This window comes from Alosa alosa, chromosome 19 (assembly GCF_017589495.1).
Source record: "Alosa alosa isolate M-15738 ecotype Scorff River chromosome 19, AALO_Geno_1.1, whole genome shotgun sequence".
Taxonomy (NCBI): domain Eukaryota; kingdom Metazoa; phylum Chordata; class Actinopteri; order Clupeiformes; family Clupeidae; genus Alosa; species Alosa alosa.
The window spans coordinates 11,343,109-11,355,332 of NC_063207.1; the positions used below are offsets into that span (position 1 = coordinate 11,343,109).

At 40.5% G+C, this 12,224-nt stretch overlaps 1 protein-coding gene across 1 annotated transcript; it reads right to left on the minus strand.

Moving 5' to 3' along the window:
• Positions 1-1,443: 1,443 nt before the first annotated feature.
• Positions 1,444-12,143, minus strand: ivd (isovaleryl-CoA dehydrogenase). Its single transcript, XM_048228615.1, has 12 exons — positions 11,863-12,143; positions 11,073-11,162; positions 10,729-10,780; positions 9,666-9,835; positions 8,422-8,515; positions 8,023-8,153; positions 6,727-6,823; positions 6,161-6,254; positions 5,838-5,919; positions 5,518-5,622; positions 5,221-5,293; positions 1,444-2,903 (listed from the first exon to the last, which is right to left on the minus strand). Exons 1-12 carry the CDS (start codon positions 11,983-11,985, stop codon positions 2,770-2,772), a joined length of 1,245 nt encoding a protein of 414 aa, XP_048084572.1. The 5' UTR covers positions 11,986-12,143; the 3' UTR covers positions 1,444-2,769.
• Between the last annotated feature and the right edge of the window lie 81 nt (positions 12,144-12,224).

Below are 12,224 nucleotides of genomic sequence, written 5' to 3' on the forward strand. Positions count from 1 at the left end.
TTAGATGTTGTGATGTAAACATAATTTGGTTTTTAATTTTGTTTGATTTTGTGTTGGCATGGATGATGAAAATTATTTTATGGAACATCCTTTTTTTTTTAAATCATATACTTTTTTCATAATCTTTTCATAAACATAATCTTTCAGTTATAACATAATTACCACAAGGAACAACAGTATAAAAACTGGTGGATCGTATTGTTTGGGATGATACAACTGGAAAATGAGTAAGTTTAGGTGGCAGTGTGATAAATATTGTGCTTGTGTCCATATATTATTTAACACTGTCTGCCAGACCGTTTGTCTGACTGGGCCACAGGCGTCTGACAAGCAAAGAGAAGTTTCAGGACACCACATTCCAGCCTACACACTGTCTGCTGCGGACTCTAGGGCCAGTCTGGTCCCAGACTAAACAACAAGAGAGACAGAGAACAGACAGGGATCAAATACGTGGGGCACATAAGTGTAATCATTGAGTACACTGAGCTTTTTTTTACTTGGCTTCATGTGCCATGACGCTCATCAGCATGTGACCACACTGAAGAAGTCAAATAAACAAATTATGTGATATCTCCAGTCTCCACGGAGGAGATTAAATCAAACTAAAATAAACACCCGCTAAACAACCTCTCCCCTAAGCCGCATGGACGATCCTGTCAACTCTACTCGATTCTGCTGAAATCAGCCGGTTGGACATTATAAAAAATGTGTACGTTTGCTGCTCAGCTGTTCCCGTAAGCGTTGAAATGGAGTGATTCATTCTCCCACGCAGGTTGGTATATAACTGAAAACCAGTGATTATTTAGAGTGAGTCACGCATCACTACACACATGATGGAAATAATGCAGAGGCATATTATTATGAATGAGTCAGAAATGCATGCATTCACACAGGCAGACAGACAGGTAGGCACACACACATACACTTCTATAAAGCGCAAACTGACACTAGACTGTCCTTATTCAACATCAGTAGATCAACCACGACTGTTCTTCCCCATCCCACACAGAGGTCCTTTGTTTAAGTCACTTTATCTTGATGCACAGCTGTGTCTTGCCTTCAAGCGTGAGACAGGTGGCCAGATACGTCTCTATGATGGTGAGGAAATCACGTCGCCCTAAACAGCTGGGAAAAGACCCGACTATAAAAAAAAAAAACTAGCACATCAGTCACTCTAATGTACTGAGCATTTGCCAGATCGTTGTAAAGGTTTGTATGTGCTTCATTTTAACAAACTGGCCCCTGTGACTGTGGGCTCTTTCTTTCCCTTTCTCCCTGAGGGACTACCAGACGAGCCATGTTGTTCTTAGTCAGCGTACCTTGACAACGGTGCATTTTCACAACTGCTGCATTGAGTGATGACTCATGCGCCGTCGCCAGATGGCAATAAGAGCTTATGTCACTAGCCAGATTAGACTTATTATACGGTGTTGTTATAAGACAAAAAAATCAAGTTACCAGCTGACAAAAGAACCATCAACTCAAAGAGACATGTATGTATTTGATGTAGTGATTTCATGAATTATTAAGCCATTCTTTACTCATTTGAACATGGGAGGTGTTTCTGTTAAATACAGAGTTGGCTGTTAGTCAAATGCAAATAGTCAAATATTAACTGTTCAAGCACATTAAAAAAAAAGGTCAAAGACGTAAATTTCCACGAAAGACAACTACATTTTAAGCATGCACCTTAAGCACATTTTGAAAGACACTTGCAAACCCAGCTGTGAAAATTTATTTTTTTTTTTTTATTCTACACCAAAAAGAAAGAAGCATCCTACATTGCTACAGTGTTTACAAACAAAAGCAAAAAACAACTTATAGAACACGTAAGGCAGATCTCTGACTTTCATGAAGGCAATTCAATGTTTTGTGTATATTATTTCCCTTGAGTCTGTGACAAAATCACACAAAGGACCATGAGCTTCACTACAGAGATTTCTGGGATGACATTAAACAACCAATGGAGGAAAGCTTTGTGAGTAAGCACAGCAGTTATGGAGAGACATATTTAATGAAATGAGTCACACAGCAATGTATAAAATAACTATAAAGGACAAAGGGTTGAAAAATGCATACAGCTCATCTTAAACTTCTTTCTTTCTACATGGCCATGGACCACGTGACTACAAAAGATGGCATTTAGGAGGAGGAAAGAAATATAGAAATCTCTTGTGTGCATACTTTGTAGTTCTCTCTGTTAGCAAGAGGGAAAAGAAACAGTCCATTCAGAAGAATGTATGGTCAATCAAACACAACTAACAATCACCACAGCAACGCCAGAATACCTGGATTCATCCTTCTACTGAGCAAACTGCATGCTGTGCAATTCAGGGTTGAGAATGTCCTCCCATTCCCAAAGCCTACAAATGTGATGCCTGGATATTAAATATGTTTAATTTATGCCAGTACAGAATGATTGGGAAGCGTTTACGCGACTGGTTCCCTAGGAAAGAACTGAGCAAAGTCTTAGACAAATATTGACATTCTTAAATGGAATTTTCCATTACAGCTCAATGAGCTTCGAACTTGTTTCCTAGCTAGAAAACAGATCCCATTCCACCTGTAATGATAGGTCCTACATACTATTACCATTGTGCGTTCAGAAAAGCATCTAAATATCAGATGTGTCCTCTCGCGCTTTCCTCCATTTCCAATGTCCTTGATTTCTGTTCCATATGATCAGCTGTGTAAGGCTCTGGTGAGAGTTTATTTAGTATTACAGTGGTTGATTGTAATTTGGAGGCTTCCGGCGATTTCCAGGATCGCCTATTTGAACATGGCGTTGAAGGATCGGCCGATGATGAGACGACGGACTTCGCTGGTGCCTGCTCCGATCTCGTAGAGCTTTGCGTCTCTCAGGAAGCGACCCAAGGGGTAGTCGTTGATGTACCCATTCCCACCTGAGAACACAGGAGTGCATCAGCAGCAGCAGCAACAATATAGAAAATCAATACAGTGTGTTGACACAGCCAAGACAGTGTCTGCCGTCAAAGTAAAAAAATAACTGTTTGGGTTAAAAGCAGGATTAACAGCAAATACAACAGCATTTGAACAGTTTCCCCACATATTAATGTGAGATGAACGTGTGCAAGGAAATTCATTTTGGTTTTGTAAACGAGAGCTTTAGGATTTTAACGACTGAGATGTTCTTGATTTGTAGACAAATCATGATTGTCGTTGTCATTATTACCCTGAATATTAATGATAACAATAAAAACTGCACTGGAATGGCAAATAATTCAGTTTACACATTATTGCCAGACATTCAAATATTAATCAGGATGTCCCAGTCCTACATTTGCATTGTCTAATGAGGCATTCAAATGACTATAAAGTCATAGGATTGTACTAGACCAATGCTTGAGGGTTTAGATAGGTAATAAGGGTAGATTTTTCCGTCCTAGTAAATATTTAATGGAATTGTCGTATGGGTAGCATATAGAAGTAATATAGCAATCATTTTATTACATACATCATTTTTATTGCTCATTAATGTTAGTTTATGAACTACTAATAAAGCTAGATCTATTCCTATAATTTGTCTTATACTGCTGTGACCAGTGCAGCTTGTTGAGTACTTCCTTTTCATGTGCTCACATCTGCATCACACTCTGCTCAAACTAATTTAAGTGAGATTCACATTTACTAGATTCATTTAGATACGGGTGAAGTCTAATGTGACGTGTACATATGGTTCCTTAACTAAACATTGGTTTGCCAAACTAATGTGACAAAAATCAAACTTTCCAAAAAATCAGAAGATGGGTAGAAGAAGGTAGGAGAATAAAAGAAATGCTGACTCTTAACACTTCTGGGGTTGGCAAACACACTCAGTGGATTAGAGATGTCATGGTATGAAAATGAAACATTATGATTACAGTGACCAAAATGATCACGGTATTATCACGGTAATATTCAAATGTGCTTAAAATGTTCACAGCATAGCCTACTGATACACAAACTGAAATCATTTCACCAAGCTCATGTTGAAAATCAAAAACAACATTAGCAGTACGCTGTTTTTGGAGGTGGTTACTGGAGTATTTTTGGGTCACCACATGGTCACATGGACGCAAACAGGAAGAACTAAACTGAACTAAAGCCAAGAAAGCCAAAAGAAATGTAAATGTTCTCTCTGACTAGATATCTGTATGGCTAATAGTTTATAGGCTAGCAAGAACATTTTCACATTGCAAACTTGCTTCTGGTAGTCAGATATGTTCATTCTTTGATGGCAACCAGGTACCACGTTACAAAGTTTACACACCCATGCTTAAGTTGACTAAAAAGAGGAATAAAAAAAATCATCTTTTGGAAATTGATCTTAATGCCTTAATTTAAAAATGAAGGAAAAAATCCAACCTTTAAGTACACCGATTTTCTTTGTGAATGAATAATGTATCGTAAATAAATAAATGTTCTTCCTTAAAATACAGGAGGCATACGTATACACACCCCTATGTTAAATTCCCATAGAGGCAGATTGGCATGGGGTACTTTTCATAAGATCATCTATCAATGCAAATCAAACCAGCTATTAGGCTGAAATAAAACCAAGCATTTTTTTTAAATTAAGGCATTATGATACATTTCCAAAAGACGAACTGTAGGTGAGATGCTAACTTTTTTGGACACTGCTTTTCTTGGGTTCTTACGGTTCTTGCACCCCTAGATCTTCAATAATAGCGGCATGTGTTTAAATTGAGGATGACAACATATAATGGTGACTTGGCATTGCCATTGTGTCTAGTGCACTGAAAATAATTTCTATGACAGTATTGAAGAGGCCTGCACTTAAAGGTAAACTATGCAGTATTGGCAATTTTCTTACTGTTTTCTCTGATTTTGCTTCTTTTTCGCTGGCTCTGTCATGACGAATGTCTAAGAAACTCCATCGCTACCTTTTTCTAGCCGGTGCCTGGCGTGTATGTGTATTTGAATGCAGTAAAGCAATTCGTTACACTCGTTATACTTCCTGACACTGAGGCCGTCGGCCCGCCGGCCCACAGTTGCAAGGGGAAGCGAGACGGCCACCATTCACCCCGAAAAAAGTCATATAACCATTCCAATGACTCTGAAGCTGTTAAATTAAGGTAAATTAAGCTAAAAAACTAGCATATTAAGCTAAAAAACCTGCATAGTGTGCCTTTAACAGAGATGAAAAGAGGGAGAGAGACTGATTACATGAGAGGCAGTGAATATTTAGCGAACACTCACCTAAGCACTGAATCCCATCCAAGGCAACTTGTGTGGCATTCTCTGCACAGTATAGGATGACCCCTGCACAGTCCTACAATACCAACAACAACAATAACATTAAAGTCAACGTCAACCATAACAACAACAACAACAACAACAACAACAAAGCTTATCAGCAGTGTCTACGACATCTCAAAGACATGGTTAGTAAACTGGGCTCACCCTAAGAATACATCTAAAAGGTTTGACAGGAAATTAAAGATAAAACAAAAGGTGAAATTAGCAACAAAAGAAGAGGAGGTTTGGATGGGTTACCTTAGCGCTGAAGTGGCCTCTATCACAAGCACGAGCCACATTGTAGACGTACTGCCGACAGGAGCTAAGCCGTGTGTACATGTCCGCCATCTTGCCTTGCATCAGCTGACACACAGAACCAAGCAGGATACCATTACTGTTAAACCTACACACAGTTTACTACATAGAAACTGATGAGTTGAATCCGTATAATAATAAGCCTTCTTTGCTGTCCCACATTTAAATTCCTAAATCTGAAAGTATGATTTCAACAGAATAGCTGACTGGCAGATTTCCTTTAAAAAAAGATTATGGTCAAACAACATTTATAGGATTCTCACCTGAAATTCGCCGATTTTCTGTCCGAAGGCTGTCCGCACGTGGAGGTATGGAATAGCATGGTCTAGCACCGCCTGCATGATGCTGGAGACATTCAAACAGCAGACAGTTAAAAAAACAGAACTTTAAAAACTCATCATGGCAAAATGCATCTTGTTTAAACCATTTTTCTTTCTATATTTTTTTGAGAACATTTTAATTTTTGTAAAAAGCTACACACCAGTATAATCTCTAGTGAAGATAATGCGCGTACATCACGGTTGCAGACTTAAGTAAGGAATTTCAGAAAAATCTCCCCACAATCTGTGTTGCTTCTACAACTTACCCAATAGGTCCAGCTGCCAGTACCAGCCTTTCTAAATCCAAGCCACTCATCAAGACGTACACACCTTTGTTCAGAGGGCCCAGGAGATTTGCCTCTACAACACACAAACAAGTGTTCATCAACCACATTTTATTCAATAAAGATAAGTGATTCTAGACCAAAAGGCTATTTCAGTAGTACAGTGTAGCCTGAGATCTACACAACTCTGAGAGTGCATTTGAAGTTGCTAGCTGCTTGGGCAGATCTGTCTGGTCATTCTATTAAAACTGATTTCCAAACAGACATCCCAAGAGCACCACAGATGAGCTTTTGTATATAACCACAGACTGCACTGAAGTCAGTATTTTTTCTGTTATCAATGGTAGATGGCAACGCTGAAAATAACTATAATATTTTGGGCATTACATCATTGTTGAAATTAGTATTATTATGACATAGAGTAAACTGCATGTTAACTTCTTTTACTTGTACTTTCTTTCCCTTGCATATTTAGCATAGCATATGTGCATTCAGTGGCCGAAGTGTGTGTGTGTCTCTCTCTCTCTCTCTCACACTCACACACTTACCAGGAACTTTGCAGTCCTCGAAAATAAGCTCACACGTGTTGGAACCTCGCATGCCCAGCTTGTCCAGCTTCTGTGCCGTGCTGAACCCTGGCATACCCTACAGGGGTAAGGGCACAAAAGTCAAATGCTGTGTGTGTGTGTGTGTGTGTGTGTGTGCTATATAACATCTCGGTTGCCCAGAGGCAAAAACACATAACCCCCTACAACACGGCTTCAGACTTCATTTGACACTGAGCCCCCTCCACATGGAGACGCTTTTTGGGTTAAACGCACCGGTTTTGTTTCGTCTTGGCCGATTGTCCAAACGAATCCTGTAAACGCACTGGCCGAACCTGGTTTTTGAAACCTGGTCCCAGGGTGGAAAAATCTGAAACCGTAGCCCTTGTGAGTTCGTTTGGACGGTGAAACCGCATACTTGCGTATTGATGATGTCATCGCCACACCTCAGCTGCCCTGGACTTGACACTTATAGTATTACCTAACAATACTAGTTTTCATACATGACATTACCTACGATTACACTCAGTAGGATAAATCATTGATGAGTCATTGATTTATTTTACCTGTCTTACAACATAAATAAATGCATTCATAGTCTAGTGAAGTCAGATTTGAGCATACAAAGACGCTTAGAACTCATGTTAAGCCTAATGCGCGCTAAATGCGAATGCGCGATTTGATGCAGGCAAAAGTATCCACTGTTACTAACGAAGGTATTATAGCAATATTATAAATGTGGAGACGGAATAGCCTAGAACTTGGGTATGCCTAGCGTTTAGTAGCCTATCACTTGCGGTGATAAGACAAAACTAATGTGAATCGCGGACTATCCTACAACCAAAGTAAAGGAGATTATTTGTACCTGCGTTAGCCAAAAAAAGGACGAGACTGTACCCTTCACAAACCGTAAAAATGAAGTTTATTAGTTTTACAGTTGACTACAGTTAACAGTTCACTGTCAGTCCACACAAGCAATTCTGGTTTCCTTGCACTAGCCATTTTCGTCGTAGCCATAGTCATAGCCTATTCTGTCTGTTTGTATAGCCTACAGCGCGCAAGCTTTGGTCAATTTCTGTAACAAACAGTGCCACCTATAGGCCTGGGATATGAGGTAACGTGTTAAGTCGTGTTGAGACGGATCCGTTTGGACGCAAATATTCTTGATACGGTTCCAGGGAAGACGGAGGAAAAAAAGATCGGTTTGGTACGTGTGGACTAGCCCTGAAGCTGCACTGAAGAGCATGCGAGATTGAGAGTTGCAGACGGGCTTTGTTGTCGAGCAATGCTACTGCATACCTTCTCTATGATGAAAGCTGTGATGCCGCGGGCTGCTGCCGAGGGTTCTGTCTTGGCATACACGATGAGAACATCTGCATCCGGCCCGTTAGTGATCCAGAACTTATTGCCATTTAGAATGTAGTAGTCACCTAGAAGGTACCAAGACATACAAGGAGGGATCAATGATTTGAAATCATGACTGCAAGAGATGTCTGTGGCCAAGAACACTGTGAGATGACTTCAAAGCCTTGTTTGTGCGCTTAAGGGTTTTGACACAATCAAAGACCAAGACCACAAACCAGTCAGTAGTGTGGTTTGGCTGTCTGTTGTACAGGGGGCCTCCTCGAGCTCTCTGAGAAGACAAGTCAATGCAGTTTAAAGCTACATACAGTATGTGAGTAGAGAGCAGAGACGTACCTTTTTTCTCGGCCTTCAGTTTCATTGAGACCACATCTGAGCCTGCATTGGGTTCGCTCATGGCCAAGGCCCCGATGTGTTCTCCGGTCATCAGCTGGAGAAACAGAATGACAAGTACAGAACAACTGATGCCACAACCAAGACACTCGATGAAGAACCTAAGTCTGAATGTGCTACACATGGCCGGCTATGCGCTTATGTGACATTTGATCTGACCCATGCAAAGGGTCTCATAATAGGCTTAGTGACTAAAAAAACGCCATGCTAGGCTCAGTCAGAGTTCACATCTGTACATCCAGATACCATCTGCTAATAGCCACCGTATGTCACTCAGTGATAAATACAATTAATAACTGATACAATAAAATGCCTGATTTCAGTATTTGTAATGTGCTCCAACCAATGCAGAAGTGCTAACTTGACCAAGCTGAAATATACATCTACTTTTTGCATAACTGCAGCATTGTATAAACAACCTAACAGGCTCACAATGTCTTTGAAAACATTGTGCCAGAATGTAGCCTGCAGTTCATGAGGAATGACAGCTGTCTGCTTCTGAAATGGAATTATGGGGATTTCACATAAGAACATCATGATCTGATCTGCTCTGCTCACTAAACCGTCACTATAGCAACTGGCTCCGAAACAGCTCTGGGCCTGACAAGGTCCAAGCTCCAAGGTCCACCTACCAGCGGACTCACTTCGGCTTGTGGACTCAAAATCACACATCCGGTCCTTCGCCAGCTATCATTTTCTAATCAAGTCCACTTCAGCCTCATCCCTTTTCCTTTCAGATTCCTTTACACATCCGATACTGGAAGCTGAATGGCTGGGAAACGCTGCTCTTCTAAATCAGATCCACTTTTCTTGCATTGTACAGCACAAACGGCACACTGCTGTGCAACACAATGCAGTGCCCCAAATACATAATCGAGATGCTTAGAATGTACGTGAATATAAAACACACTCTTCTATTCAGAATGACTTTTTGCCTTATTTAGTCTAACTATTCTTATTATGACAACACAGCCTTCTGCACCTTTAATAAGGAAATCAAATATTGGGTTCAACATCTTTGTTGTGTGTGTGTGTGTGTGTGTGTGTGTATGTGTGTGTGTGTGTGTGTGTGTGTGTGTGTGTAAACAAATATTCAGGTCTTTCAACATCTTTGTTGTGTGTGTGTGTGTGTGTGTGTGTGTATGTGTGTGTGTGTGTGTGTGTGTGTGTGTGTGTGTATCCCTCACCTTGGGCATGTATTTTTCCGCTTGCACTGGGTTGGCATGGCGCACCAGCTGATTAACACAGAGGTTTGAATGGGCACCATAGCTGAGAGCAATGGCTGCAGAAACCCGTGACATCTCCTCCATCACAATCACATGATCCAGGTAGCCCAATCCTGAGCCACCAACCTCCACTGCAACCACAACAGCATGGTGTAATTACACCTCCCATAACCATTACCGCACAAATAAATACACTATATTATTTGTCATTCAGATGATGCTCTGAACCAGAGCAACATACAGTATTAAGAGCTCCTCTTGAGTAACTCAAGACTAACTGTATGTACACACCGCCGCCAACTTGAGCTTCCAAAGAAGCTCTGGTCGCCCTGTCAAGGACGCTTGTCAAAAAAGTATAGGGAAGCTTTGGCCGCTCTGACGTGACAGAACATGATCGAAAGTAAAATGCTATCTTAATACTTTACTCTATTCGATTGGTTGCTGGTAGTTGGTCGCTGAACCGCGTCATAGCTCATTACCATAAAGTTGACTGACTTTCAACTTTCTGCTTGACGCTCAAGTCGCCCAAAACGCGTCGCCGACAGATTTGCTGCTTCTGGCAGCTGAGAGAAGCCGGCTTCCATTGAAAATGAATGACTTCCTGAATCTTTGGAAGCTCAAGTCGGCGGCGGTGTGTACGTACAGTAAGTGTCTTGTTCACTGGCACAATGGTGGCAGCCCCTGAGATAAAACTCACAACCTTAAGGTCTTTCTTTTGGACGACCAGATAATATATCCAAATAATATATCATAATATATCTATAATAATCCAAAAGAAGTTCTATCGCGTTCCTAAGTTACACAGTCTTGTGCTCTTGTTACGCTTTGAAAGTTGAATCAAGTTCAACGCTGAAATTGTTTGATGCTAGCTTATTTGAGGAGGAAGGTGGAAGAATAAAGTATTTAGGAAGTTTTGAAATACAGTAGTGCTGTGATGCCAACAACTATCAGCATTTACATAGCAAACAAAGAATACTTCTACATCCTACATCTTCATGCAAGGAAAGAAGAAATCAGTTTTTACCAGGAGCAGTTATCCCAAGGAGTCCCATGTCTCCCATTTCCTTCCAATATTGCTATTTAAAAAGTAATATGCAAAATGTTATTTCAATTATTGGTCTTTCATCTTGATTCATAATTAATCTAGGATAAGGATGACTATGTCTACAGTCACTAAATATGCATTTCACTAGTCTTCCACAATAACTGGTTAGTAGGCAGCATTTGAATGCAATTTTTCGCTTGGACAGAGTAAGTTGTCTGAAACAGGGAAGCATCTTCATCTATTTAAAGACATTTTAACCTGATAATATGTGCATATAAATATGAAAAAAATAAAACTGGTTTCCAAACAGAGGTGGTGCGTACCCTAATTCCTTTGAACTCATTGGTTTTGTCAATTTCGTCTGCATAGGGGGCCAGTTTCTCTGCGCAGAATCTCTGGACTGACTGCCGCAACTAAATAACACACACACACACAAAACATTGATCAGGAGTCAATACACGTTTCAACTGGAAAGATCTACTTTATCTCAATATGCAGCTCATCACGCTGAAATATGCTAAATGGTCAACATCGTCATGAAAAATCCCACCCAATCAAAAAGGTTTTCATGCCCCCCACCCCTTTCTTGAAACTATGATCCTCGGATGACCCCTATGGTGCTAAGTGATGTCTTGTCCAAACCCATAGCCATCGTGAAATTTTCCTTGAACAGCTGATCACAGTGCATGCCTGTTTTATCCCTTCCTGCGGAGTGTCAGGCATATTTTCGATTCATTATTCATGACATTTTACACAAGGTCAAATTGTTTACACTTGACAGCAACTTCATAGATCTCTTGCCGTTCGGAGAAGTAAAATTCGATAATCGTCTACTGGCTACACCGCCATCCAAAAAGCAACTATTGACATCAGCAATATATATATAGATAGGCTATAACTTTGTATCATGTCTTCGTTGCTTTGTGCACTGTTATGTCACACTCGACTGGTGAGCTAACAAGTTAGCAATCAGCAAGCTAACTAATGTGAGCTTTCTCTCCTCCAGTAGTGGAAGAAATTGAGCATTAGTTAACATTAACAAGGTTTAACACCTGCTATGAATAGACTCGATCCGTTGTTTATCGGGCAATGTTGACGCCAACGCAAATTTACCTGTATTTGGTCATCTGTGAGACCATTCACTATATCGTCCACTGGAATGGCACCCGCGCATCCACGTCGCGGTACCCTTGCCAATTTAAAACTGAAACACAGAGCCCTCCTGACAGCGAACATTTTGAAATGATAAAGTTGTACGCTTGCTAAAATAACAGAAGTTACAAACAAATGTCGTAACAGGTTAGGTTAGAAAATTACACAACCCCTTAGTATCAATCACATAATGCGAGACGCTGCAACTTCTTCTATCGTTTGCAAGACCCACGCACCCCAGCGGACAACAACTTTACTGCCATCTAGTGCACTGGGTCAAAACACAACGTTCTCAGTGGAGTCTTGCAAACCAAAATGTCATA

What these genes read in the sequence shown, in the direction of transcription:
- ivd (XM_048228615.1), bottom strand. Translation starts at nt 11,985, where the DNA reads ATGTTCGCTGTCAGGAGGGCTCTGTGTTTCAGTTTTAAATTGGCAAGG. An exon ending in TCACAGATGACCAAATACAG is followed by an intron (nt 11,163 to 11,862) that starts GTAAATTTGCGT and finishes TGTGTTATTTAG; the next exon opens with TTGCGGCAGTCAGTCCAGAG. An exon ending in GAGGCCACTTCAGCGCTAAG is followed by an intron (nt 5,294 to 5,517) that starts GTAACCCATCCA and finishes TTGGTATTGTAG; the next exon opens with GACTGTGCAGGGGTCATCCT.